The 25,078-nt window shown below is 48.4% G+C and overlaps 13 protein-coding genes across 13 annotated transcripts; 8 read left to right on the top strand and 5 right to left on the bottom strand.

Annotated features, from left to right (window-relative positions):
* Positions 1 to 2,231: 2,231 nt before the first annotated feature.
* N7537_003746 (uncharacterized protein) lies at positions 2,232 to 2,956 on the top strand (the record flags this gene model as incomplete). Its single annotated transcript, XM_056894804.1, has 4 exons — positions 2,232 to 2,281; positions 2,339 to 2,449; positions 2,517 to 2,682; positions 2,834 to 2,956. The coding sequence occupies 4 exons, from the start codon at positions 2,232 to 2,234 to the stop codon at positions 2,954 to 2,956; spliced, it is 450 nt and encodes a 149-aa protein (XP_056754552.1).
* Positions 2,957 to 3,074: 118 nt separating this feature from the next.
* Positions 3,075 to 4,056, bottom strand: N7537_003745 (SDR family oxidoreductase; the record flags this gene model as incomplete). Its single annotated transcript, XM_056894803.1, has 3 exons — positions 3,075 to 3,119; positions 3,192 to 3,538; positions 3,609 to 4,056. 3 exons carry the CDS (start codon positions 4,054 to 4,056, stop codon positions 3,075 to 3,077), a joined length of 840 nt encoding a protein of 279 aa, XP_056754551.1.
* Positions 4,057 to 4,779: 723 nt separating this feature from the next.
* Positions 4,780 to 5,949, bottom strand: N7537_003744 (uncharacterized protein; the record flags this gene model as incomplete). Its single annotated transcript, XM_056894802.1, has 4 exons — positions 4,780 to 5,010; positions 5,064 to 5,199; positions 5,260 to 5,616; positions 5,657 to 5,949. 4 exons carry the CDS (start codon positions 5,947 to 5,949, stop codon positions 4,780 to 4,782), a joined length of 1,017 nt encoding a protein of 338 aa, XP_056754550.1.
* A 113-nt stretch (positions 5,950 to 6,062) lies between these two features.
* N7537_003743 (transferase family protein) lies at positions 6,063 to 7,611 on the top strand (the record flags this gene model as incomplete). The annotated part of the gene is made up of 3 exons (XM_056894801.1): positions 6,063 to 6,141; positions 6,208 to 6,827; positions 6,898 to 7,611. The coding sequence occupies 3 exons, from the start codon at positions 6,063 to 6,065 to the stop codon at positions 7,609 to 7,611; spliced, it is 1,413 nt and encodes a 470-aa protein (XP_056754549.1).
* A 180-nt stretch (positions 7,612 to 7,791) lies between these two features.
* N7537_003742 (short chain dehydrogenase/reductase family oxidoreductase) lies at positions 7,792 to 8,811 on the bottom strand (the record flags this gene model as incomplete). The annotated part of the gene is made up of 2 exons (XM_056894800.1): positions 7,792 to 8,678; positions 8,745 to 8,811. The coding sequence occupies 2 exons, from the start codon at positions 8,809 to 8,811 to the stop codon at positions 7,792 to 7,794; spliced, it is 954 nt and encodes a 317-aa protein (XP_056754548.1).
* Positions 8,812 to 9,572: 761 nt separating this feature from the next.
* On the top strand, positions 9,573 to 11,115 carry N7537_003741 (Zn(II)2Cys6 transcription factor domain-containing protein; the record flags this gene model as incomplete). Its single annotated transcript, XM_056894799.1, has 2 exons — positions 9,573 to 9,704; positions 9,802 to 11,115. 2 exons carry the CDS (start codon positions 9,573 to 9,575, stop codon positions 11,113 to 11,115), a joined length of 1,446 nt encoding a protein of 481 aa, XP_056754547.1.
* Positions 11,116 to 11,555: 440 nt separating this feature from the next.
* Positions 11,556 to 13,451, top strand: N7537_003740 (cytochrome P450; the record flags this gene model as incomplete). Its single annotated transcript, XM_056894798.1, has 10 exons — positions 11,556 to 11,621; positions 11,686 to 11,778; positions 11,837 to 11,906; positions 11,969 to 12,331; positions 12,407 to 12,439; positions 12,507 to 12,675; positions 12,735 to 12,845; positions 12,900 to 13,164; positions 13,225 to 13,326; positions 13,389 to 13,451. The coding sequence occupies 10 exons, from the start codon at positions 11,556 to 11,558 to the stop codon at positions 13,449 to 13,451; spliced, it is 1,335 nt and encodes a 444-aa protein (XP_056754546.1).
* A 784-nt stretch (positions 13,452 to 14,235) lies between these two features.
* On the top strand, positions 14,236 to 15,978 carry N7537_003739 (aminotransferase-like domain-containing protein; the record flags this gene model as incomplete). The annotated part of the gene is made up of 3 exons (XM_056894797.1): positions 14,236 to 14,398; positions 14,493 to 15,652; positions 15,709 to 15,978. The coding sequence occupies 3 exons, from the start codon at positions 14,236 to 14,238 to the stop codon at positions 15,976 to 15,978; spliced, it is 1,593 nt and encodes a 530-aa protein (XP_056754545.1).
* Positions 15,979 to 16,232: 254 nt separating this feature from the next.
* On the top strand, positions 16,233 to 16,586 carry N7537_003738 (uncharacterized protein; the record flags this gene model as incomplete). The annotated part of the gene is made up of 2 exons (XM_056894796.1): positions 16,233 to 16,342; positions 16,403 to 16,586. 2 exons carry the CDS (start codon positions 16,233 to 16,235, stop codon positions 16,584 to 16,586), a joined length of 294 nt encoding a protein of 97 aa, XP_056754544.1.
* A 64-nt stretch (positions 16,587 to 16,650) lies between these two features.
* Positions 16,651 to 18,703, top strand: N7537_003737 (fungal specific transcription factor domain-containing protein; the record flags this gene model as incomplete). Its single annotated transcript, XM_056894795.1, has 4 exons — positions 16,651 to 17,425; positions 17,490 to 17,931; positions 17,987 to 18,275; positions 18,329 to 18,703. 4 exons carry the CDS (start codon positions 16,651 to 16,653, stop codon positions 18,701 to 18,703), a joined length of 1,881 nt encoding a protein of 626 aa, XP_056754543.1.
* Positions 18,704 to 19,087: 384 nt separating this feature from the next.
* On the bottom strand, positions 19,088 to 20,860 carry N7537_003736 (putative GABA permease; the record flags this gene model as incomplete). The annotated part of the gene is made up of 4 exons (XM_056894794.1): positions 19,088 to 19,875; positions 19,941 to 20,518; positions 20,587 to 20,657; positions 20,720 to 20,860. 4 exons carry the CDS (start codon positions 20,858 to 20,860, stop codon positions 19,088 to 19,090), a joined length of 1,578 nt encoding a protein of 525 aa, XP_056754542.1.
* Positions 20,861 to 21,997: 1,137 nt separating this feature from the next.
* On the top strand, positions 21,998 to 23,361 carry N7537_003735 (uncharacterized protein; the record flags this gene model as incomplete). The annotated part of the gene is made up of 5 exons (XM_056894793.1): positions 21,998 to 22,198; positions 22,271 to 22,375; positions 22,435 to 22,656; positions 22,707 to 22,849; positions 22,926 to 23,361. The coding sequence occupies 5 exons, from the start codon at positions 21,998 to 22,000 to the stop codon at positions 23,359 to 23,361; spliced, it is 1,107 nt and encodes a 368-aa protein (XP_056754541.1).
* A 346-nt stretch (positions 23,362 to 23,707) lies between these two features.
* On the bottom strand, positions 23,708 to 24,885 carry N7537_003734 (DODA-type extradiol aromatic ring-opening family dioxygenase; the record flags this gene model as incomplete). The annotated part of the gene is made up of 4 exons (XM_056894792.1): positions 23,708 to 23,821; positions 23,891 to 24,134; positions 24,202 to 24,488; positions 24,673 to 24,885. The coding sequence occupies 4 exons, from the start codon at positions 24,883 to 24,885 to the stop codon at positions 23,708 to 23,710; spliced, it is 858 nt and encodes a 285-aa protein (XP_056754540.1).
* Between the last annotated feature and the right edge of the window lie 193 nt (positions 24,886 to 25,078).

The following is a 25,078-nucleotide window of genomic DNA, read 5'->3' as shown; positions in this document are numbered from 1 at the left end:
TAAGAGTTTTATATCTTATAGTAAGGTAGCGAGAATTATATACTACTCCTTATCGACTAATTTCTTAAGCCGGTATTAAGTAGTATAAGGATAGAGTAAAGTAGGTTTAGCTAGAGCCTTTTATACTATTCGAATTAAAGAAGTAAATTACTTCCTCTTAAGTATCCGGAAAGGGAGGTTTAGACTAGTAAGATATTTAATTTACTCTCTTTCCTATTTATTATTCGAGAATTTTGACTTATAAGATAACTCTAGTACCTAATATATAATATATTAGTTATCTTAAAAGATATAATTATATAGGACTTATTAGTATATACTATATAGTATCCTTAATCGACTATTATATAGACTTACTTTTACTATCCTTTTAGTATTTACCTAAGGTTATATACCGCTTAAGTATATTAGTACCGCTTTACTTCGTACTTAGATAAGGTAATATAGCCCTATACGTCCGATATATAACTAAAGGTTCGCCTATAATATAATATACTATCTAATCGAAGTTCTCCTAGATATCTAATATATATTTTATATCCTATCGTAGCCTTTTTTATATCTTAGTACCGCTACTATATACTATAGTACGCTATTACTCGATAAACTTTACTTTAGACGCGTTATTTATCGCGTTATAAAGGATAAACTACTTTCTCCGATTAGGGCTAACGCGTTTAAAAGAGTAATTAAGAATAGCTAATTAAGTAAACTTAGACTCTATTACTAATATAGAAGTCTATTAGCTATTAAAGAGACTAGGATTAATATTTAGATTAAGGTTAGGATTAAATATATTAGCGATATAGGAGAGGTCTAGTTAGGAGCTCGGAGGAAGTAAAGAAGGCCCTATAGTATAGGTACTAGGTTAGGATATAGTTAATACGATATAAGGGATAATTTAACGATAAAGGGAGAGTAAGTAATCTAAACTTATAATAGGTAACTTATAACCGTATAAGATAGGGGTTACTAGTAAAAGGGGTACTTTATATAGATCTAATAGATCGTAAATTAAGTATAGACCTACTATCTATTATAAGCTAATTAGCTATAAATATCTTTATCTATAGGTATACCTACGGGTATATCTATAGATATATACCTAAACGCCTATCTTAAGTTATAATCGAAGGATTTAAAACTCCTAGAATAATAATATAAGTCTTTTAGTAATATAATTGATATAATTTAGTAATATAAGCTTATAAAATAGGAATTATACTAATTTACTTTCGATCTACCTATAAGAAATATACTAGAGCGAGAGATAAAGTAGAATCTATAAGTAGTATTTTACTTATAGAAAATAGTAGGTATATACTACTAACTTAAATATATATCTTTAAACTATTATAGTATAATTTAATAAGTTAATAAAAATACTATATAATATAATATATTTCGATTAAAAATTTATTCTAAGTCGTATCATATATATATTAGTTTCTTATATACTTAGATATTTTAGTAAAATTTATAGATATTATAGATTAAAACCGCGATTTTATATAGAGTTAGCAAAATAGGTATAAATAACGGTTATTTATTATACAAAGTCAGCGAGTTATACGTCTATTTTAGGTGACTTTATACAATAGTAGGCATAGTAGGCATACCCGGGATAGGCATACCCGTGGACCTTAGGCGTTATAGACGGGCACTCGAAAATCCAAATAGCCCACCGCCCACCGTGGACGGGCGATGTCGCAGTCTAGCGACACCTTTATTAATACTTCGAGCTATTCGCCCGTCGCCGCGTCGGTAAGGATACCCGTTAATAGATATAACGAGTAAGTTATATCCTATCTATTCCTAAATAGAGTATACTTACCCTAGAAAGTTTCTTATAGGTATATTCCTAGCCGAGCGTAAAATTCCCTAATAAATAAAAGATAAAAATACTCTAGATATAGATACTTTTAGTATAATTTACTAGTATCACTAGGTCTATTCGAGATTCTTTCGTTATAGGAATATAATTATTTAGTTTACTATAGTCTAGCTCTAGTCCCGTAAACGGGATAATACCTTCTAGAGTAATCTTCTAAAGTATATTTCCTTAAAAGATCTTCCGGACTCGGTCTACTATCGCGATATCGAACTTTTCTACCTAAAAGACCTTTAAAATAAACGTAATATCCTTTATACCGTTATCGAGTTTCGTAATCTTAAAGGTCGACTAGAAGGCGCTAATAGGTAAGCTCAATCCACGCTGGTTAAAGGAGCTCATGGATGGCGCGATCAAACACCAAACATATACGATCGACTTGGTCAAACGGTACTCTGCCTCATCCGACATTCATTAATACTGGGATACTCATTCTCCATCGTCTAGTCGAATCCAGCAGAAGATCAACCAGAGAGACTTCATGAGCTACCTGTTGGTAGAGCGCGACGCATCCCAGATATCAGACATTCAGTTGGCCGCTCACGCCTCGGACTTTGTGTACGTACCGATCAACTGCTTCCATTTCCTTGCCAGTCAAAGCGACGCTAAAAACTGACCACCATAGCATTGCGGGGAGTGAAACAACAGCCACATGTCTGGCAACCGTCATTTACTACGTCGGTCGTAATCCCCGCATTCTCAAGGCATTGCAGAAGGAGGTTCGATCCGCCTTCGGAAGCTACAAGGAGATCAATGGACAATTCACCTCCTCGCTCAAGTACTTGCACGCGGTATGTCTGGAGGCATTGCGTATCTTTCCCCCGCTGGCATTGGGTGAGCTCTCCTTTCTCCCCCCAAGTTCTTCCATGGAGATTAGTGGCGTATAATTGACAATTATTGGACAGATTGGCCTGGTTGGAACTACGGTTGACCCTGGCAAAGCTTTATTACCGATACGATCTGAAGCTGATGGACGATGAGGTGGAATGGCACAGGGACGTGGCCATGCATCTCCTGTGGGTTAAGCCCAAGCTCATCACGCAGGTGCTTCCACGGGCGAAGTGAGTGGGAACGTGTAAAAGTGAATAGATAATTCCCTAGGTAGGATAAGCAACGAGAGGTGAGAAAATATATTATGGACGGACCTAGTCGTTGTTCTACGATATATCTGTGCAATGTTCTTTCACGGCAACTTGTCCAGCCCAGTCCCCCCCTTCATTGCCCGGTCCTACACGACACATATCAGTAATCAATTTAGGTCAAAGAGAAATATCAAATCAAAGAACACAGGGACACTCACTAAAACGGATGTCGGCATGTACTTGGACATAAACTTCACCATGGAAGCCATCGCGCCACGCCACACAGGTCCCGTCGCTCCGCCCAAGACATCCTTGACAACCTCGCGAGCAAAGGCTGCCGGCGCGCTCTTATTCGAGACATCCTTCCCGACGCCGCGCAATTGAATCTCCGAGAGCGCCTTCTGGTAAAGTGAGTTTTCAGGCAGGGTCAGTTCAGAATGCGACATGACATTTGTGGCAACCGAGCCGGTGACCAGGGAAATAACCCGGATGTTGAAAGGCTGCAATTCCAACCGGAGAGTCTCGCTCCAAGACATCAGAGCGGCCTTTGAGGCGTTGTAGGCACCTGATGCGAATGGTCAGCGGGTCACTCGTGATATATTTTTATCGCGACCGCCGGGGTGGAGGTTATTCACTCATCCAAGGGGCGTACAAGAAGCCCGAGATGGAGCAGACGTTCACGAGCGTACTGCCATTCTGGGCAGCCTGAAGCAGCGGCGTGAAAGCCTGGGTGACGGCGATGACACCCCAGAAATTCACATCGAAAAGACTCTTGGCCTTGTCGATGGAGGTATCCAGGGCGGGAGAGACGAGGGATTGGCCGGCATTGTTGATGAGAACGTCGAGGGAGTCACCGTGCGAGGACAAATCCTGGCGGACGGTATCGACGGCAGCGGCAATGCTGGCCGGGTCGGCGACGTCGAGGGTGACGAGAGTGACATTGGGAAGTTTGGCAAGGTGGTCCATCTTGGCTGGGGAGCGGGCGGTCGCGTACACTCTCAGCCCTTGGGCGTGGAGCTCCTCCACCAGGGCCGAGCCGATGCCTCCGGCGCTGCAGCCGGTGACGAGAGCGCAACGGGGCATTGTGAGATGATTGACGAGAAGAAAAAGAGAAAGAGGGAGGAGAAGATGCACGGGAGAAGAGAAGGGAAAGGGGTAGTTTCAAAAGAAGGAATTTTCGTTTCTTTGTTTTCCTTGCCCCCTGTCGCTCAGAAGGGAAAGTTCCGGAGTCAAGGAGAACAAAGAAACGTCTATCCTGCGGCAGCGGAAATCTGCGTCCTGCGGGACCCTGATGAGACTGCTCACTCGACACTGAATGTGGTATACCATGATCTGCTCCTGCCTGTCTGAAGTGAGATTCATGATGAGATGAGTATAAGAGAGGGTTTGAAGGTCCATTGGTATTAGATGCTGCAAGCTTGGCAACAGTTGATCTCACTCCACAGTCGGGATTCGGCCAGGTTGAGCCACCTGCTTCGTAGATTTGGTATTTTGCTCTAATTTCTCTACACTAACTACCTCTCTTCCAATGAACTCCATTCAATCCTGCTCGACGTGCCACCGGACCAGCGGCCGAAGGCCGCTACCAATGCAGCTCGTAACCTAATACGGTCTACCGAAGGAATAAGGTTATGGGGGAAATACTACTCCGTACATGGAGAGTCATCAGGGATATCTCAACAAAGTATAGGATCGTAATATTGAATCATTGAAGGTCTTGCAAATGGGGAGACCTCGACCTTGGCCATCCACTGCTTCCAAACAACGTAGTATCCCACTTCGAGGCGGATTGCCAAACACAAAACCCTAAACACCGGTTGCCTCTTTATCAACATAGCGCAGGGTCGTCCGACTCCACATCTCATTGCCGCTCATCTGGTATTCCAGCCCCTTCATATAGAGCTTGACGGCCGGCCGACATCCCACCGCGACTTGTTCCGCCGTGAGCCGATCGTGAACCTGATTCCACTCTTTGACCATGGCCTGAAGCAGCCGCTTCGTCGCCGCGATGTCTAGATTAGTTGCTTCAGCCAGCACCTTGACACCCGAGCAGAGGGCCGATCCTTATGGCCGGTCTGCGACGCGCGCACTTCTTTCTCCCAGCTCCAGATATCATTCACCACCGAGATCTGCTTCGAACAGTTGCGCTCGAGTGCCACCATTGCCGCCTGCTCCTCGGGCGTCAGCTCGAGGTCCATGGTGAATCGCATGAGCGCTGACAGGAGACTGACGACGGCCTGGAGTTAGCAACCATCAAGCAAAAGACCTAACTGGATCTGGACTCACGCCTTCCCCACATCCCGCTCCCGGTAGACAAGGTAGTGACCCAGCTCCTTGATCGAAATACGGGTCTTGTCCGTCTGCGCGCGCATGAAGGTGAAGGTGGGCTCGAGAATCCCGTCCGCCAGGATCGGGCTCGCAGCGCGCATCTCCTCCCAAAGGTCGTACATCATAAACTCGACGGGGATATTGCCTGTCTCTCTCATACCGCAGTCAGTTTCTGTTCTGGCGTACTTCACGAAAATCATAGCAAGAGAGCCCTTACGGTTCGGGAGCACATCTCCCCGCATGAGGGGCATCAGATGGGCATTGTACGCCTCTCCGTCCTCCAAGGACATATCTTCCAGGATATCTTCCTCATGGCTTTAACACAGTCTAACAGATAGGGAAGGGCGCATTCTACACACCATCAATGAGGAACAGGATTGTTAACAGCTTGCACGCAAAGATAATACGGTCATCGCGCGGCAGCGGGAAGTAGAGGCTAGTGACTCGACCGAAGCCGGCATTGACAAAGGTTTCTCGGCTCTTCTCGGAAGAAAATGGCCAGTGTTGCAGGAAATAGTCATCATTTTCATGGCAAGTCTCATCGGCACGGGGATGTATCAGGGCCTTCCAGGCCGAATGCGAATGGCTTTTGTCTCCCTTCAGCAACAGCTGAGTCGAGATGGCAGTGGTTTCAATCGCGGACGGCATGATGTTAATCTAAATGGAATAAGGTGAACTTCTTTCTTGATCCAATTACTCTAAAACTAACCATGGCCCTTTTTTTAATCTCATCGACGCCAGGTGAATTCGGAACTTTCCTAATGCGGTCAGCCCGAGAGACTCTGGTGAGAGCAGTCCGCGAGAACTCCGCGCTCCTCGGCGACGGCGATGGGTGTCTAAGTATGTATGAAGGTCTTGCACCAAGTGGAAGAGACTTCCACCCATTTATTCTCACAATCCATCCAGCGTTTGAGTTCAACGGTCCCGAACCACGAGGTCAACGAAAACATGCATCAAATCAGCCCCCTGACGCGATCATGCCCCCGATCTTCAACGCACTGATCGTGGGCTGGTCTTGTTCCGACGACGGCCGCGATTCTCTGGTCTCGGTCTTGCAACGCTCGCTGGCCCTGGTCCTTGAAGAATGGCCTGATTTGGCGGGGGAGATCGTCGCTCCCCCAGCGGACTCCCCACCACGAACACAACCCACCATTCGGCCCTTGGAGGGGCATGGCTCGCCTCTGACCATTCGCGACTTCACCGGCTCTGACAGTCCTTTCCCGTATAGCTATGCCCAGCTTCAAGCTCAAGGGTTCCCGACTTGCAAGCTCGATGGTCAACTGCTGGCCCCCCTTGCCGGCGTCGCTACGACCCAGCGCGTCATGGCAGCGCAAGCCAGCTTCATCCCCGGCGGCTGTCTTCTCTCGGTTGGGTTCTCCCATCAATTCGCCGATGCCTACGGAGTTTACCTGATCTTCGAGAAATGGGCCCAACACTGTCGACAAGTCCAGGGCCTCCCGGCGCAGCCTGCGGCGTTCCCTCACGCGCCGTCTCAGCCTCAAACCTCGCTACCTCCTGCATTTCAAGTCTCACATAGCCAGGCGGCCAAGCAGTACCCGACGTTGAAACAGAGGCCGGAGTTGTGGAAGCTGATAGGCCTCGACTGGCGCGGAGACACGCATCTTCTCCCTCTCCGCTGCAGCTCAGGCAACCCTCAAGAGAACAGCCTCCGCTGTATCCTCCTCCTCTCTTTCCCCTATCTCAACCAACGATGCCCTAGTGGCCTGGATCTGGCGGACCGTCTCCAAAGCCCGCTTTCCCGCCGGCCGGCCAAATGCACCGTACCGAGACAACTCGTACGTCTCGGTCGCCATCGATGGTCGCAGGCCCCTCTCAGTCCCCGCCGACTATGCGGGCAACGTGGTTTTCTGCAGCATGACCAACATGCTAATTCACGAGCTCACCAACCCCTACACCCCGCTGGGCGAGATCGCCGCGCGCATCCGCCAAGAAACCATCGCCAACCGCAATACATCACGGCTTAAGGAGGCTGTGACCCTCGCCGCCGGGATTCCTGACGTCCGCCAGCCCTTAGCCAATGCCTTCCCGAGTTGGTTTGCTGAAGACCTCGTCACCACCTCCTGGGTCGCGCTCCCCTTCTACCAGCTGGATTTCGGCCCTGCCCTGGGGACTTCCGGGCGCATTGATACCTTCCGGATGCCCCGTGGCCAATTTGCAGGCATTTGCAGCTTTCAACCGCGCGCGGATGACGGGTCGGTGGAAATTGTCGTCGGATTATTGGCGGAGCAGATGGAGCGGTTGGTAGCGGATCCGGACTTTAGGCAATTTGCAACCCTAGTTTCCTCGTAGTTCTTACCTTTCTTATTTCTTTGTGAAAATAAATGTAGAAATATCTATCATGATAGGTTTCTAAATGGCCTCGGCGAGAATTGTCTGTCTACCGAGTCTATTGCTGGCTCGCCAAACTATTTGGCCCTAGGCTTGCTTTATCACTGGCTCGCTTCAAGCGTATGAAACATTTGATCATTTTCATTCCCCTCCTTTCAACCCCCCAAATCGCATATCTGTCAACTTCTGCTGGAACGCAGTCTTCTCCGTATTCCAGGCCCCAAACCACCCTGCCCTACATTCCGCCAATGGCTCTTCAAGCTCGGTCCACTTGTCTCCCAGGGTGAGAATGACACGGCCATTCCACCGGCCGGGGCCAAGTTGCTCGGGGCCATCATTCCCATAGCTCTCAACGGAGTTTTCTTGCGAGGCGATGGCGGAGTATACGACTGCAAGGGCCACATGCTGGGCCGTGCTGACGGGGGCCCCCGCAGCGATGATGGGGGCGGCTAGATTGGCTGGCAAGAGGCTGGTGATGGTAGCAGCGGGCGCAACGGCGTTGATGGTTGCGCCGTACTGATGCGGTAAGGAGGATCGCAAGGCACGGACGAGGCCCACCAGCCCTAGTTTTGTGGCACTGTACACTGGCAAACTATGCTCGGGCGAGTAGGCCGTGGCACTGGTCGTGAGGATGAGACTACCATTCTTGTTGCCAGCGCGGCGAAACGCCGACAGACTCAGCTTGACGAAGTTGAGGACCGCGCGATAATTCACTTCGACAACTGCGTAACCCGGCTCTTCGAGTTTGCCCTCCGCATCCCAGGTGTCGACGAAGTAGTCGCATTCCTCTGAGACCCCGGCGTTCGCGATGGCGATATCCACCTGCGGGATTTCGTCGAAGACTGCCCGGAGCGCTGGCCAGGAAGTCACATTGCAGGGCCTGTAATGAATCCTGGATGCTTTTGTCTCCTCTTCCTCATTGCTCTGATTCTCCTGGGTGGGAGGGGGGTGGAGATCGAGCACGTACACGGTGGCTCCTTTCGAGGCGAGCAGTTGGGCAGATTCCCATCCGATGCCGGAGCAACCGCCTAATTTAGGGCCGGGGGTCAACTAGGTCCATCAACTAAACCGGAAGGCATTGGGCTGGAAGATACCAGTGATGATAGCTGTCTTCCCCTCCAGGAGGGGGATATCGTCTACGGAGAGATTGAGAGAAGTCATTATAGGTGTGTGTGTCTGTGAGTGCTTGGTTTGTGGATGTGATTCGAGTCTAATGCTCTACAACACAACCAGAATGAAATCAGACATGAAGTACAATCCGGTCCGACCGAATTAGATCAAATCTCATTGTTCACGGGTATTTCCTCTCTTCAACTAGGTTAGGCCCGCATTTCAGATTACGGGAATTACCCGATAAGGGTAACAGTCCGATTGTCCCCATTAGGCCATTGTACCTGAACTTCTGCAGCTTTACAACATAAATAGCCGTGAACGCCAAATTTATGGCTGCAACATCGGGAGCGATCGAGACAATACAGCGCCCCCATATCACGAGCCAATCACATTTCTGCAATGTAGAGCCATGCGTCAAACTATACTTAGGCGGGCCAGCCCCGGACACTGATCAAAATCCACCATACAGATACTGACCCTGAGACTCGGCTGCGCCGTAAAGCCTTGCATTAGGCCATGTTGGTAGCCCGCAGATTTACAAATGTACGTGGCTGCTTACGAGAGCGGCGGGATGGGTTCTTCCAATCAGATTTCGGGTGATCCGGGCGATCCACCAGTTGGATCTGAGCCGCCAGACTGCGTTTCATAGGATGAACCCAAGGCTGAGCTGAGCAGCCGTTACTTAAGGTAGCTTATCACCGTGATCTCACATATCTCTATGGCATAGATGCAAGTTAAAATAGACGGTGCGCGTTTTTAAGTTCATTAAGCCTTTCCCGCTCGACGATCTCAGTCAATTCGATCCTGCAATGTTCGGAACTCTGCGCTACCTGCCCGAGAAGAAGACCGGGGAGTTCCTCGAGCGTGAATCAGGGGTTGCGGGAAATGTGGCAACCAACAAACCTCAACACTGGGCCTGTGATAATTGCCGGGTAAAAAAGGTATGTGATCTCAAATCCTGGAAGGCTTCATTCAGTTCATGTGTTCACAGCCCATGTTCGAAACGGCTAACCGAGGCAATTGAAACGTGTCAAATAGATCCGCTGCAGCGGCCGAAAAGGGGGATGTTCACGGTGCAAGACCCTTTCTCTCCCCTGCAACTATACCCAAGGGCCCTCACGGAAAGGCAAGAAGAAGCAAGCGCCCAGCTCTTCTAAAAAGGACAATGAGAATGAGACCTGTCCAGAAATTGGCGCGGCAGCTAGCCGATCTCCCGCGAGGGACGCTGCAGCTACAGCTGACATGCAGCCGTCCCTATTGACGATGGAACCGCATAGAGTAGACGAGAATTATATCGGGCCGGACAAGGCAATGCACCAGGTCCAAGGTGACCCGGGCTCGGTCCTCGATCCGATGTACAAGGAAGTCTCGACTTGGTCCAGTTGCCTCGATTGGTCTCTCGAAGGTGAGGACACCATTGTGCCAGACTCGGACTACCCCATGGCGGGGAATTCTCCACCCGTCCCGGCCGATTTCTTCAACACTGGGTATATAAACACCCCGCTTTTGTTGGCTCAGGGACCGTGCTCCAGAAATAAAACACTGATGGACGACAGTTACTCTGGGTCAGAAAGCACCGCACAGCAGCAACCGCCGCCGCCGCCGCTCGTTTCCAATGGTTCCACACCGCCGGATCTACTTCCTACTCCACGGTTGACCCATATTCTTGCTCCGACCGTAAGCACAATCCGATCAAATGAGGATACTGTCGAGAATGCTATGGGCGAGCAATCGTCCTGCTCGTGCGTTAACTCGGCCGTCTTCCTACTGGACAAATTGGAGTCGCCCCATCATGAAGGGGACGCCGGCGAGCAAGGTCTCGACTCCATTCTTTCGATCTACCAGGAAGTGATCTTCCTGTGCAAGCGCATGATCAACTGTGACTCTTGCCGAGGGAAGTCGGAGAATATGATGATTCTCAGCATGGTGCTTGAGCGATTAGCCATTCTCTGCGGGGAGGTGATTGATGCTTTTATCGCACAAAGGGAAGCAAATGGTCCGGAGGCACCACCCATACCGGTGGCCATGATAGAGAAGCAGCCTTTAGCCCTGGGCGAGTATGAGATCGAGGGTGGAGACTACGAGGTCATGATGGGAGTGCTGGTGACCAGGCGGCTGTTGGAATTGGAAAGCTTTCTAGCTCGCATGAAGATGATCGACTCCCTCACCCGCCGCACGCATCAGCAGGCAAGAATGTCGCGCATTGATCAACACATAAAGGACTTGTTTCGAAAGCTCACGTCCGTCTGTCCTCTTGTCACGGAATTGCGGGTCGATTCTAATAAGCCAGTGGCCGCGGATCCTGGGAGAAACATATCAGTTACGAAATATACGACTATGGATGAAAATTGATAGTGATAGAAAACGTGCTCTTATCAGATATTTATTTTTACTATGGTCGGAATGTGGTCTTTTATGTCTAACCCTGGATGAAACATCTCCAAATTCATCATCAATAAGCACTTGAACTACCGCCTGCTTAGGTAGGTCCATATTTGTTAGAATCTGGATCTCAACTGAAGCTCCTAGTTCTGCTTTTTCGATTGCACTTTCTAGTTGGTCAGAAGAAGCCAAAGGGTTAGAACGAAATCATGGTGAAAGCAGGGAAGGGAGATGTATTCGGGAGTTGCCTATTTGGGCGAAATTCAAACCAGGCTGGGCCATTTCTGTCAAGCACGACACGCCAGTAACCTTGGGAAGTGGGCAGGTATATTTCACCAAAAATTCTCCTGCCAGCTAGCGGTGGGCAAGCTATTCCAATGCTGCCTTTGGGCCAGATCACCCTACACAAAATGTCGGCGAGCTTGGGTTACGAACCAGCCAGCTTGCTGGACATCATCAAAGTGGTGTTTGTCCTGGTATCTCTCAAATTCTACCTTTCTATTTCAAAATAAGCAGTATACTAATGGCACGGAACTCCAGACACTACTCTATCTCACCACGCGGAGTCTGTATAACATTTATTTTCATCCGCTAGCAGGTTTTCCGGGTCCCTTTTTAGCTCGCGCGTCACTGGTATGTTTCCGTCTATTCGTTGATATCTCTATGTTCAGCTTACACCGGAACCCGATAGGCGTGGAGGATCTATCATTCCATGGGTGGTCGTTTTCACCGGGTAATTGATGATCGACATCGCCGATATGGTATGTGGCTGTGGCCTCCTCACAATGTTCTTCTTTCCCAGACCTCTAATATGCATGATAAGGTCCTGTTTTCCGGGTCTCACCGAATGAGTTGTCTTTTGCCAGCGTCGCGTCTTGGAAAGGCATCTACGGTCACCGTGCCAGCGGGCAACCCCCCCTGATCAAGAGCAAGTTCTACGAGATTTATGGCGCAGGTTTTGGCTCCCTGTGCATCGGAAGTGAGCGCGACCCAGAGAAGCACAGCCGAATGAAAAAGTGTCTCTCGCCTGCCTTTTCTCTCCGTTCTTTGGGAGATCAAGAGGCCATTGTTAGCCAATGCGTTGATCGCTTTGTATCCCGGATGGGTGAGCCTGAGCTTAATGCTGGGGGGTTGAATATGACCAAGTGGTACGAAATGGTGGCATTCGATATCCTCGGAGAACTTGGTAAGCCCCAATGCCTTTTCACTGCTCTCCCGAAGAGTTACTCGCGTAGTCTAATCATCACGTTTCTTTGAATAGCTTTCGGCGAATCCTTCCACTCTATTGAAGATGGTATGGTGTCAATTGACCCCTCAGAACACCCCCGTCGCCCCTCTAATACGTTCTGTTGCTTCTTTAGGAAAACCACACTTCTGGTCATCATTGGTTGAAGATCATTTGTATTTTATCACTGTGGCAGATAACTTCCGACATTTCCCCGTGATTGCTTTGATAGCCAAGCTGCTCTCCCCGTTTCTGGACGGTATCCGCAAAAAGCATACTGGATACACAAGAGCGAAAGTGGCTCGGTGAGTCTTTCTATCTGATTCTAAAATAAGGAGCGTGGTCAACTAAACATCCTGGCTAGGCGCATTGGTTCATCCTCGGCCCGCAAGGACTTCATGGCCAACCTCATTGGTAAGGTAGAGTCCAAAGAGATGGACCGGGAAGAGCTCACTGCCCACGCGTCTACCCTGGTGTGAGCAAATCATATCCCATCTATGTCTCCCAATTTTCTGATTCCTAGAAACAGGATCGCCGGTGGAGAGACAGTGGCTACCTTCCTTGCCGCAACAACCTTTTACCTCCTTCGAAACGACGCCGTATACGAGAAATTGAAAGCAGAAATCCGCGGGCAATTCAACACCTACGCGGAGATTACCAGCGTCACGGCGCAAAGCCTGCCTTATCTGCAAGCCGTCATCAGCGAGGGACTTTGCATCTACCTTCCAGGCTCCCAAGGCTTTCCTCGAGTATCTCCCGGAGTCTCTATCGACGGGACTTTAGTCCCCGCCGGTGTAGGTAGTCTTACCCCCGACAAGAGCCCACAAAACGCTGATCATTTGTACGTTCTACAGGCCGAAGTCTACACAAGTGCGTGGACAGTGACCCATGACGAGGCTAACTTCCATGACCCCACACTTTTAAACCGGAGCGGTGGATCGACCCAGACTGTGCCGGTATTAAGGAGGCCAGTCAGCCGTTTTCTCTTGGTACTCGTGCCTGTCTAGGACGAAAGTAGGTCATGGCCGCCACCTTTCGCAGGGGCATCGATTACCTCCGTCTTTTACAACTCAGTCGCTAATTAGTAATCGGACAGCGTGGCCTATATGGAGATCAATCTCATTCTCGCCCGACTGATTTGGATGTACGATATGGAAATGGTCAACAAGTCAATGGATTGGGAGTCGGAGAGTTCTTTGCATGTTATGTGGTCGAAGCCTGAGCTGAGGGTTCATTTTCGTCAGGTGAGGCCATAGTCAGTGGACCCGGGTCCGAGGAGCTTATAATTAGATATTACAAAATCAAAGACGATATGTGCAATCTTTTTTAGACATTGACACTATCATGCTTACAGTAATCCAAGAAGGGAAAAAGTTAAAAAGGTGATAAGGAGGTGGTTAATTTACCCAAATAGGAGTGCTGTGCATGCCTACTGCTACCATGTTTGTAATAGTACATACACATGCAGTGGATTGTCAATCGCCGATACCAAGAGGCTAGTATCTTGCCGAACTGACTTGCCTTCGAGCTAGGTTAACCAGTTAATCTCCTACTTCATACCGACTAGGTCGGACTCCTCCGGCCTTTTCTAACCAGAATGAACTCCGTACCAACTCAGTGTCGGAGCCTTGTGGGGCATCCACATTGATAGACCCCACCCCAGTCCGACCAGTCTGACAGACCCACCTAATGCCGAAATGCACTCCGATGTCCCGTACATTGACACTTCCTACAATCTATTTTCCATGAGTGGTATTTTATATATGGTGACCATTGTCAAGTGAGATTTCTCCAAAAAGTTTGATCGGCTTCTTTCCGACCCTAACACCCAATTTTGGACTGCTCGGCCCAAGCTGACTTTCAAAATGTCTACTCGGCAAGCATCTAGCGAAGTTGACGAACTCCTCAACCTTGAACCCAAGCGCAAAGTGGTTGATCCCTCCCAATGGGCAGTTGCGGCACCTTGCAGTAGCGAACAATTCAAGACCAGAAGGCAGCAGGGCAAGCCCATTGCTCGAGAATGGAACCGTGAGTGACCTCCCCTTCCTCCCCAATGCTGTGTATGCTTCACCCAGGACATGATCCGAGAATCTCGATGAGAGTTGCTAAGAGACCCATGCAGATTATCTAAGTTCGGAGTCTATGAGTCGGACGGGATCGACCCTTAAAAGCGCCTTTAAACACCTCAAAAACCCCAGTGTGATCTCCTTGGGAGGGGGGCTCCCTCTGAGTGATTACTTTCCATTCGAGAGTCTATCTTTGACCATCTCCTCACCCGAGAAACCGAATCCCAAGAACAGTGATTCGAATGGCGCAAATTCTCCCCTGCACGCTTCAAAGTGCGATATCAGCCAAGGCCGTAGCATTTACGACCTTTCAGTGGCATTGAATTATAGCCAGGGAAGCGGGTCAGCCCAGTTTCTGAGATGGATCACAGAGCACACGGAGATAGTACACGATCCTCCTTACGCTGATTGGCAATGTACAATGACGGTCGGGAACACATCAGCCTTGGATATGGCTTTGCGCATGTTTACTCAGCCTGGAGACTGCGTTTTGTCGGATGAGTACACCTTCGCAACAGCGATGGAAACGGCAAAACCGATGGGTGTCAAGTTCGAAGGCGTGAAAATGGACAAGGAAGGCATGCGACCGGACAGCCTCTGTCAGATACTTGAGGGATGGGATCGGAACGTGCATGGAGGTTCCCGGAAACCTTTCTTACTATACGCAATCCCCACGGGCCAGAATCCGACGGGCGCAACACAGAGCCTAGAACGTCGCCGAGACATTTACCGCATAGCCCAAGAACACGATCTCATCATTTTGGAAGACGACCCATACTACTTTCTGCAGATGAATCCTTTCTCGGCGGCAGAAACCCGAGACTCAACGAGACTCGGTCCCCAGACACCAGCAGAACTGCTTAAGGTCCTCGTACCGTCGTATCTTTCCATCGATACCGACGGACGGGTGGTTCGCATGGACTCCTTTAGCAAGGTAGTCAGCCCGGGAATCCGGTTAGGATGGCTCACCGCGCCCCAACAGGTGATCGAGCAATACAAGAACCACACCGACGTTTCAACTCAAGGTCCCGGTGGCTTGAGTCAGCTGGCGCTGTTCAAACTTCTAGATGAGCACTGGGGACACGCTGGATATTTGGAATGGCTCACGCACATTCGCAACGAATACACAGATCGGCGAGACTTTATGATACGGGCTTGCGAGCGCTATCTACCGAGTGTAATTACTAGTTGGGAGCCTGCTCAGGCTGGCATGTTTGTAAGCTCACAATTTCTTTTTGCTGATTCACCCAAGATACTAATATTCTCTGGTAGCAATGGCTGGCAGTAGATTGGACAAAGCACCCCGACGCAAATATCAAATCTGCCCTACAGATAGAGGAGGAGATTTGGCTTAAAGCCATCTCAAATGGAGCGCTCGTGGCCTGCGGCAGTTGGTTCAGTGCCACAGGAGACTCCACTTGCAATGAAGTCTTTTATAGGACAACTTTCGCAGCGGCATCGTTAGACCAAATTGAGGAGGCTGTGATGCGCTTTGGGGAAGCTTTGAAAACATGTTTCCATCTGTTGGATACGGTCGAATGAGTAGCTCTGTACCGACTTCGCCGACAATGGGATGAGGGGTATCAACGCTCAGGTTGTAGTGGGCTGTAGTGTGAAGAGAGGAATGTTCTTATCTAGGTATATATATATATATATACAGTTGCCGTAATTCCTCACCAACTCTTTCTGTTTTAAATTATATTTGTCTAAAATCGAGTTGCACTAGCATGTGGTATCCACCCCAGAGACCCGGCCCCAAAGATGCCCTTGTCTACCCGCCTGCTGTCCCCCCAAACATGACTAATCCAACAATATCGCCCGGGCGCCCGGGTGCGCAGGTGCCCGCCCGCCCACACTCTCACACTCGCACTGTGAGCTTCTGCTGGATTGAGCAACCCGGTAGAAGGTTTCCTTCCTTTATTATTACCCCGGTTTTTTGTAGATTTATCGCGTTTGCGCCTTGAAGATGGTTGTTAGAAGCGTCGCGTGCGATCCTTGTCGGCGGGCAAAGTTGGCTTGTGACCATCAGCGGCCTACATGCTCCCGATGCCGCCATCGGGGGCACAATGACTTGTGCGTATACAGAGCCCGTCCATTCCGGAGAAGGAATCAGAATAATAGAGTCGATGAGTCAGTGTGAGTCCCGCTAGTTCGACGCGCATGGCTGTGCCTCAGCTCTAAAATCCATCTTTTAGGGAGGCACTATCAGAAAATATGGTTGGGTCACTACCAGTCAGCTCACCAGACGAAGAAAATTCAAACGCTTCATCCCTGCCCCGTCACTATCCAAACCCTGGTTATCTTGGAATGTCAAGTCATTCCACTATTTTCAACCAGGTCTTTTCATCTACGACGGCGCATGTCGCGGCACCTCAGCATGATGTGCAGCAACCTGCTCCTCCGCCTATTTCCCCTGCTCTAACCGATTCCATCCAGGACTTGACAATCTTGGAGAAGGGGTTGTTCGCGTTAAGTCACTTGGATCAGCTGGACATACCCAACCTTGCATCTTTGGTGCGATCTTGGCTTGAGAGGGGTGTCAATCTCCCCTTGGCTGGGCCATTCGTGCCCCAATCCTTAAATGCAGTCACAAATTGGAGCAAGCACCCCAAACCTTCCTGGAATAGCTCGGATTATAGGATTGATGCCCGTAACAGGGTCCGAATTCTCTTGGAAAGCACCCAGAAGCCAATTGTCGTACAGCATGACTCAAGCTTTGAGCTATTTCTGAGTCAGATTCTCGGGGAGAATTTACGATTGGAGGCCCTCGGAATTTTCCTAACAGCTGCAGCACGAGCCACTTTGGACACTTGCTCTTTTCCGGCACTGTTCGCAACTGATCGGCAGCGTCGCGAGCTTACCAAAACCTTATGTCTTATTGGAGATTTTTGTTTGGAGACCTGTCTTGCACTCGATTGCTTGAATGATCTGCAACTTGTTCTGCAGTATGAAAACCTTATAGTACATTCCCAAGTCGATGGAGATCAGAGTCAGTTACTCCACCGTTTATCTGTTACGAGTTTGCGTTCGGAAGAGCTAAATTTTAGACCAAGGCTATCACTCTTGGCGAAGGATGGGAGACGTCGCGAGCTCCCTCTTTGCCCTGGGATACCATGAGAAAATTAATGGGGGTATGGATGGCATTCCCGATTTCCTCGCCGAGTTGCGGAGGGCGTGTTTCGCGCGTATTTATGCCGCCGATAAAAGTTTGGCAATATTTCTTGGACGACCGCCACGAATCGTCAAGGAATATTGTTTCTTCCAGCTTCCAACTCACCCAGGGGTACGGAATGACGAATATGCCGCGGGGTTTGACAGCCTGACTCGATCACCCCTTTCGAATGTCAACTGGGGGATGAGCGGCCGAACTCAAGACAACCCTGAACCCATCAATTACACTGCAGATACACGTTGCTCGGCCTTGTTTGCGTCATTGAAGGAGGAAGTTTTGTTAATGTTTCGTAAGCGCCACCTCAATGAAACAGAAAGGATAAGGTCAGCAAATCGATTCTTTGCAAACTCTACTCTACCCATTATGCTGATTTAAAAGTGAACTTCGATCACGTATTGTTGCGCAATGGCAGGAGCTTCCAGCTCACTTTCGTCTCGCTACCAGCCTGAAGGATTGCGACTGGAGCCCGTTTGAGCGGGACTTCCTTGCTGGAACTAGACTCGATTATTTACACATTCTCCTTCTACTTGGGCTGGTCTCACAAAAGAGAGCATCGGAACTAGACCAGTCTCTTCTTGAGGTTGCAGGCGAGATGCTCTCTATAACAGTGGAAGTGATTATTCTCCGTGATCGTTTGGTAAATTCCGGAACATCTCTGATTTGGAAAGTAAGCCTATCACACGCAAACTCTGTCGGTTTCACCTTCTCATCAGATAATAGGTTGCACAATACGGGCTTCCTGCGGCAGGAATTGTTTCATTGGCCCTCTTACATCCGATAAGCGCTGATTGTAGACCATTTCCACGTTCGAAGATGTTACAAGATTTAAGTACACTTGTTGCAGAGATCTCCATAGGCGCATGGATCCAAGCTGGGGAGCCAAACTTTGCGCTTTTTACTCGCGCTACTCAAACGATTCGGAGCTTGTTGGATTCGTTGACTGCATGGAAACCACATACCGAACTCTGCAGTTCACATCAGAACGAGAACACTTATCTCACGGAAGACTGGAATGCGTTCATTGACTCACAGCCTTGGGAATTCGAGATGGATTTCTGGGCTAATTTGGCAGAGCATCCAACTTTGACTGGTTGATGATGAAAATTGCACCCGGTTGACGGTTGATGCACTTGTGCCCTTGGACACTACCCCGTCACGGTTTAGCAACCGAGTCTCATTTCGAGTTTGTAGAAATGTCTTATTACTCTAAATATAGCCATTATTTTCGGTCAAAAGGACAATCTTAGATAAGTACCGCTACGATGCACTGTTATTCTCCCTAATGCTTCAAGTTCGGCAGGGTGGATACTCACTAAAGACTGCGGCGAACTCGGACAGGCACCCAGCGGCCACACCCGTTATGTTTTGTGTAATTCTGTTACAGCTTTCATATCTTAAATATATGAATTTTGACGTAGTTATTCACTAGTAGCTTTTAAATCTATTATCCTCTTTAAACTGTTGTCAATATACAACAATCTAGTCCTCACGTTTGACATCCACAGCTGGGCCAGAATACTCTTTCCGTCCCTTGATGACATACATGATAAGACTAAGAATGAAGACCGCACCAAAGATCACAACACTCCAGTTGAAATTTTCAGCAGTGACCGGTAGCTCACCTGGCCAGAATGACCAAAACATCGCGAAAACGGAGTAACACAGGCCGATGATGTTTATAGCCAACCCCCTGTTGCGGCCCATATCCCACCGACCGACTGGCAGGGTATTCGGATGCCAGATCTTTCGCCAGATCAGACAGGTCATTGAGATCACGTAGGTGTACATCAACGCAGCGGTGTTAAGAGAGATGATGGCGTTGAATGCAGTATCAGAACCGATGTTGATCAGAGAAAGCAGGCAGCTGAACATGCAAGAGAGGAAGATAGCATTGACGGGGATTTTGCGCTTGGGATCAATTTTGGAAATCCAGCCAGAACAGGGAAGACCCTTGTCACGAGCAAAAGCCCAAGTTTGGCGAGAGGTGGAGGCATTGAACATGATATTGCTGAAAATGACAGGCAACAAGATGATAGCTGTTAACCCGTTGACTCCTGCCGTGTTGGTAGCCTGCTTGAACACGTAGAGGAATGGGAATCCGGTGACATCGTTAAGGGAATCCTCGACAGATGGGGTGGCGAAGAGGTAGGCAATCAGCAAGATGGCTGCCATAATTCCATTAGAGAAATATCCCCAGGCCATAGCTCGTGGTACGTTCCGGCCAGCGTCCTTGATTTCTTCCGACATATGCGCACAGGCATCGGAACCTAAGGGGTAGTTAGTCTCTTTTCCATGGGATTTTATCTGCATGAATAACACAAGTGAAACTTACTAAGGCAGCCGTAGATAGCTGAAATTTGTCCAACCATCACACTCACTCCCATCGTAGGTAACCCTCCCAGATTTTTCCAGTCATTGACGAAAACATCTTCAGCAGATCGATGAGGGGACATGGCCCATAGGACAATCAAAATCACTGCCCAGCAAAGGACGTGGAGAATCATCAAGATGTTACTCAGCATTGGCATCAGGTCTGACGCATACACATTGAAAATGTATGACACTAGCACCATTGAGAACACAAGTAGAGTGCCTTGCCAGCCTTTAGGATCATAATCTGGATTGCGAACACTAATCAAACCCTGGATGATGGTGCCGGTGAGGAAGGATCCAGAAGCTGTTCCGGCTTGCCATGCCAGTACGGACATCCAGCCAGTGACGTAGCTGAGGAACTTTTGGTATCGAGGCGAGCAAAACTCTGATACCCAATGGTATTGACCTCCATCGGTAGGTGCGATCGAAGCCATTTCCGACAACGACATAATGATGAATCCGAATCCGATAAATGTCCAAATGTATGACCAGAACATGCCTGCTAGACCTCCATTCTCCAATCCCTGGGAGCCAGAGCTGGAAAGAGTTAGTATGCTTGTCCGGTATGCATGTCACTTAGAGAAAGGATATTTCAATTGGCTTACATGATCAGATATTCCCAAGTGGCTTGCAAAACTGATGCAAAGCTCAATGCTGCAAGAGGTCGCATGTTTCTCTAATTGAAGTCGCAGAACATTAGCCATGGATTTTGATACCTGTCTAAGCGAGTAAACGAACCTTGAACTCCTGAACCTTTCCCATGCGATGCATTTCATCGTCATCCAGAGTTGTCCCACCTTTTTGGGACGCCTCTAGATTCCTATGATCTATACCCATATCTAGGGTCTCCATCGCGGTCGCTTTGATTGAGGTTTCCATAATGCGATGAATACCAATCCAGACAAAAGAGTGACTGAGATATAACTTGATTCACAAGGATTAAGGGGGTTGTGGGAGTAAAGTATTAAATTTTACCTCGCATGGATGGCCGAGATACCCGTGGAACAATGGATCCCTTACAGTGTACCCCTGTGGCCTCGTGCTGCCCTGTGCTGCCCTGTGCTGCCCCACCGAGGGGAACGGGAAAAACAGCCGAAGCATTTGAAGCCTTTCATTTCGACTGATGACTATCTAGTTCGCGTGTTTCGATTTAAAATCCCAATATAATTTAAATTTCTGATCGGGGTCTAGAGCGGCTTTTGTTTCAGAGATAGGAGATTTTTTTGGCACTAGAGTAGGGATGCATGAACAAATTCCTTCGAGGCTTTACTAAGTGGGGGATGTATAACTATTGGTCACAATGTACGGATACCATCGTTTAGCAGACTGTCCAAAGTACGAAATCCACCAAGATACGAATGTCGTGTAGTGATGTTCTCCACCGGGGACTACATCCTCATTGGCTTGACTTGTGCCAAGCCGGTGCATTGCTCTTGATTGGGACGGGAGCGGGTAGATGAAGTCTTTTCCACAGATCCGTGCCCATAAAAACATTGTCGTTCATTCATTCGTAGATACATAGTTCACTCACACTGGCACAGGTCGACAAATCTTTCAAAGCCAACCTGGAAGAGTATTCTAAGGAATGGGGGGCCGGTCATTTCAATGAGGAAATCAATTTTTAATCGACGCCCTTGACTCCATTTCGCTTCTAGTGCCCTGCTAGCCTTGATATAGTTCGACAAGGATTACAATCCCTGCAAACCATGCCACTCGGTTGTTTCTCTACCCCCGGTCATGTTTGGTGCTATCGTGGCCCACTAGGCGCCCTCGTATCGTCGACTGAATAAATCTAGCGTTGATAAACTCGGCATTTCTAGCGAACAAGGGTTGATTGCCGTAGGAGTTATTTTTTTTTAGACCATTTGGCCCCAACACCTACCCATTCGAGGATCAGGGTTCTTCCAATTCCATAATAATTAGAATTGCCTTAACCTTCCCTGTCATATTTCAAATATGAAATTTTCTGATCTCAATTTCTTTTTCTGCCGGTGTTTACCCGACTTCTAGCTTGTCATGTCGGCCACTTCGACCACATGGCCTACGGGTGTGAGCCCTCCTCTCACGACAGATAATGACCATAACCATAGCGGACTGGTTGTGGTCATCACCGCAGTCAATCTTTGTCTGGTTTTGCTTTCTCTCGCAGCGCGCACCTTCTCTTCCTACCATAGGAATAGACTACAGCGAGATGATTACACATTTGGTGCTCTGGTGGTACAGTATTATTCACACCATTTTAAACTTACAATGCTTGAGTTTCTGGCCTTTCAACTAACAAATTCATAGCTTGCAGCAATCGTCCAAATTATCATCGTGTTTTGCCAGGTGCACTATGGGTGGGGAACTCCGATCGACGGGATCGACATGACAAGCAAAGAGCTAATGTTAAAGGTAACTAACTAAGCGTTGTGATTGAATTTAATGATATTGACATATTTAACATTACGAAGATAGTATATGCTGCCGATATCTTCTCCATTGTTGTGCTCGGCCTTTCGAAGATGACAGCCTGCATGTTCTATGAGGGCCTATTCTCTCAGATACAACGTCGGATTTCCTACGTCATGCTTCCAGTAATGGTCGCGTGGACGATACTATCCGTCATCCTGTTAGGAACTCGGTGTTCTTCTAATCCCTGGTCCGATATCAGCGACGCTGAGTGTAGTGGATTGGTAAGACCTGTCCCTACCCCTGATGAGTATAAGCACTGACCAAGCTACAGCGGCCCCGCTGGGAAGTCATTACAGCCCTCGACATTTGTACCGAGATTTTACTTCTTGTGTATGCGGCACTTGCAATCCGTCAAGTCAGAATCTCGACAAAGAAAAAGATTGTTGTTCTTTGCGCTCTCGAGAGTCGGATTTTGTAAGTCCCTTCACTAGACGATTGATTTAGGAACTCTTTTGTGAGCTCTTTTGTTGACACCGTGACAACTGGATAGACTCATTCCCATCGCGGCAGTTCGTCTGCACTTCATCCTAGTCCAACTCTCCTCCGAAGACCCAACTCTCATCGGGTCCTATGCCACGGTCTCAACGGAGACATACATAGGGATAAGTGTCACCTGCCTGTTGACAGCCTTTCTCAAGTCCTTCATTGCAGTCTACGAAGACGATATGGGGATAACATACACACATCGGGGGCCGCCAAAGTCTGGTTCTCGATCGACAACTACTGCACCGAAGGATACCATCTCTCGCCGGATGTCCCGTAGTGTGAGAACAGGGCGAGGAGTAAAGGGCTGGGAGCGAGAAGAGGACCCAATCATGGACTCATCCGAGGGTATTCAAGGATTACAAATTATGAAAACTGTACAAGTAAGCGTACGAGATGAGTCTATAGAGCTATCGAACCGAACGGGAACTACAGGTGTCTAATAAACTCTTCTTCCTGCCTATGCGATCGAATCTAGCTGACAGAAAATTAGAATCTGATCTCGGGAGTCCGGTTGAACCTTGGAAGGTTGAAGATAACCATGAGTATTCTACTCGGCTTAACTCTAAAAGGAGGTCCACTTAAAGATTATCTCAAACGCTTGATAAACATGTGCAATGGAAGTGTGTGCTCCATGGATAAGAAAACCGCAAGTAAAATGATATCAACAGCCGATTCGATGTCAATGCGGCTCTTATGACTGTTGACAGACCTTACGATTCACTAGTAAGACCCCACCCTATATTCAGCCATAAAGTTGGATGGGCGATTCCCGACCCTTGCCTCTTCCTAAACAAAACGTAGATTGAGATAAGAGAAGCCTGGGTCGACTAAGTCCACGCCTAGGGCTTCTACATCTGCATCTCCAGCCGCGGCTGCAGCCACCAGAAGTGGTGTAAAATGCTAATACACAAGTCGAGCAAGTGTTAGGGGACCTCTTGGGTGAGTTCTAGAAGATTTAATGGAACGTACCTCAACAGTCGGATGGGAGCGCTTGAACTCGTACAGGGTCTCTAAGTTTAGCAGGGCTTGATTTCTCTCCTTTGCATCCCTTTTTGTCACTGCTGCTCTCAGATGGGTATCAAACGCTCGCGACTCGGTAAGGACCTTAGCCCGGGTGGCTTCCCTCTCCTCTGTTGGGGCATCTACAATCTCCTCGATCGATGCGAACGAGTGAACAGCCATGCCTGAACCTATAATGAGATAACCTTCATGTCTAGATGTGTGTTGGTCATCGGTTACTTTATATGCGTTATCCATAAATGATTCAGAGTCAGACTTACCGTAGCGACTGCAAGGCCTGACCCAGACGGATCTGGCTCTCGAGATTGGTCCCATGGAATGTAGAGATTTGGATTACGGGTATGTCCAGCGGTTTCTCATTGGGAAACATAACCTTGAACGGCACCCAGACACCATGATCCACTCCCCGCTCCACTCGTTTGGCCTTAACTCCTGCCTTGCGTAGATGTTCCCACAGTTGTGCCGCTAGCTCCGGCGCGTCTTGATGCGGCCAGTTGTATTCATAGACGAACGGCTTAGAGTCATGGAAGTCGTTGACAAAGTCGTGCTTGATGTATGATCAGTATTTTTTTCACCTCACACCATGGGTATTGATTAGAACATAGCAGATATGTTTGCTCACTTGAATGTGTGTCACACGTTTGACATTTACTATATATATGTATCAGTTTGACCTTCTATTTGACCACGGGTTAACATCCATGCTATCACGTAAGCTCGCCTTCAATTACCCCTGGCCCATGGATCTCGTCCGCTTCAAAGTGACCGCTAAAGACAACAACCGCTTTGGGACGCGGTGACAAAGAAAGGATCTCTTCCCCAATATTCCTCAAGTTCGCTTGCACAATTTCGTTTCGAGGTCTATCATCAAAGAGAAGTCCCACACCGGCATGACCAATGAAATAGGTGGGGAGAGAGTGGGCAGGCTCGGTGGTAGACGACATTGGAAATGAAACGCGTAATGCTGGAAGGGGACTGGGTACGCTGTCGTGCGTTGTTAAAGGCTCTAAGGGGAAAAAAATTAAGTCCACAACAACCCTGCTTCATATCTTTACTGTGTATCATACCAAGTGCCATGTAACCGACCCTCAGAGGCTAATTATATAATCACAGCATGGCGTGAAATTATCTGTCATG

This window comes from Penicillium hordei (assembly GCF_028827395.1).
Source record: "Penicillium hordei strain IBT 12815 chromosome Unknown utg000002l_segment0_segment0, whole genome shotgun sequence".
NCBI lineage: Eukaryota > Fungi > Ascomycota > Eurotiomycetes > Eurotiales > Aspergillaceae > Penicillium > Penicillium hordei.
Note: the sequence above shows the minus strand (reverse complement) of the source record. Positions and strands in the feature narration are given on the sequence as shown.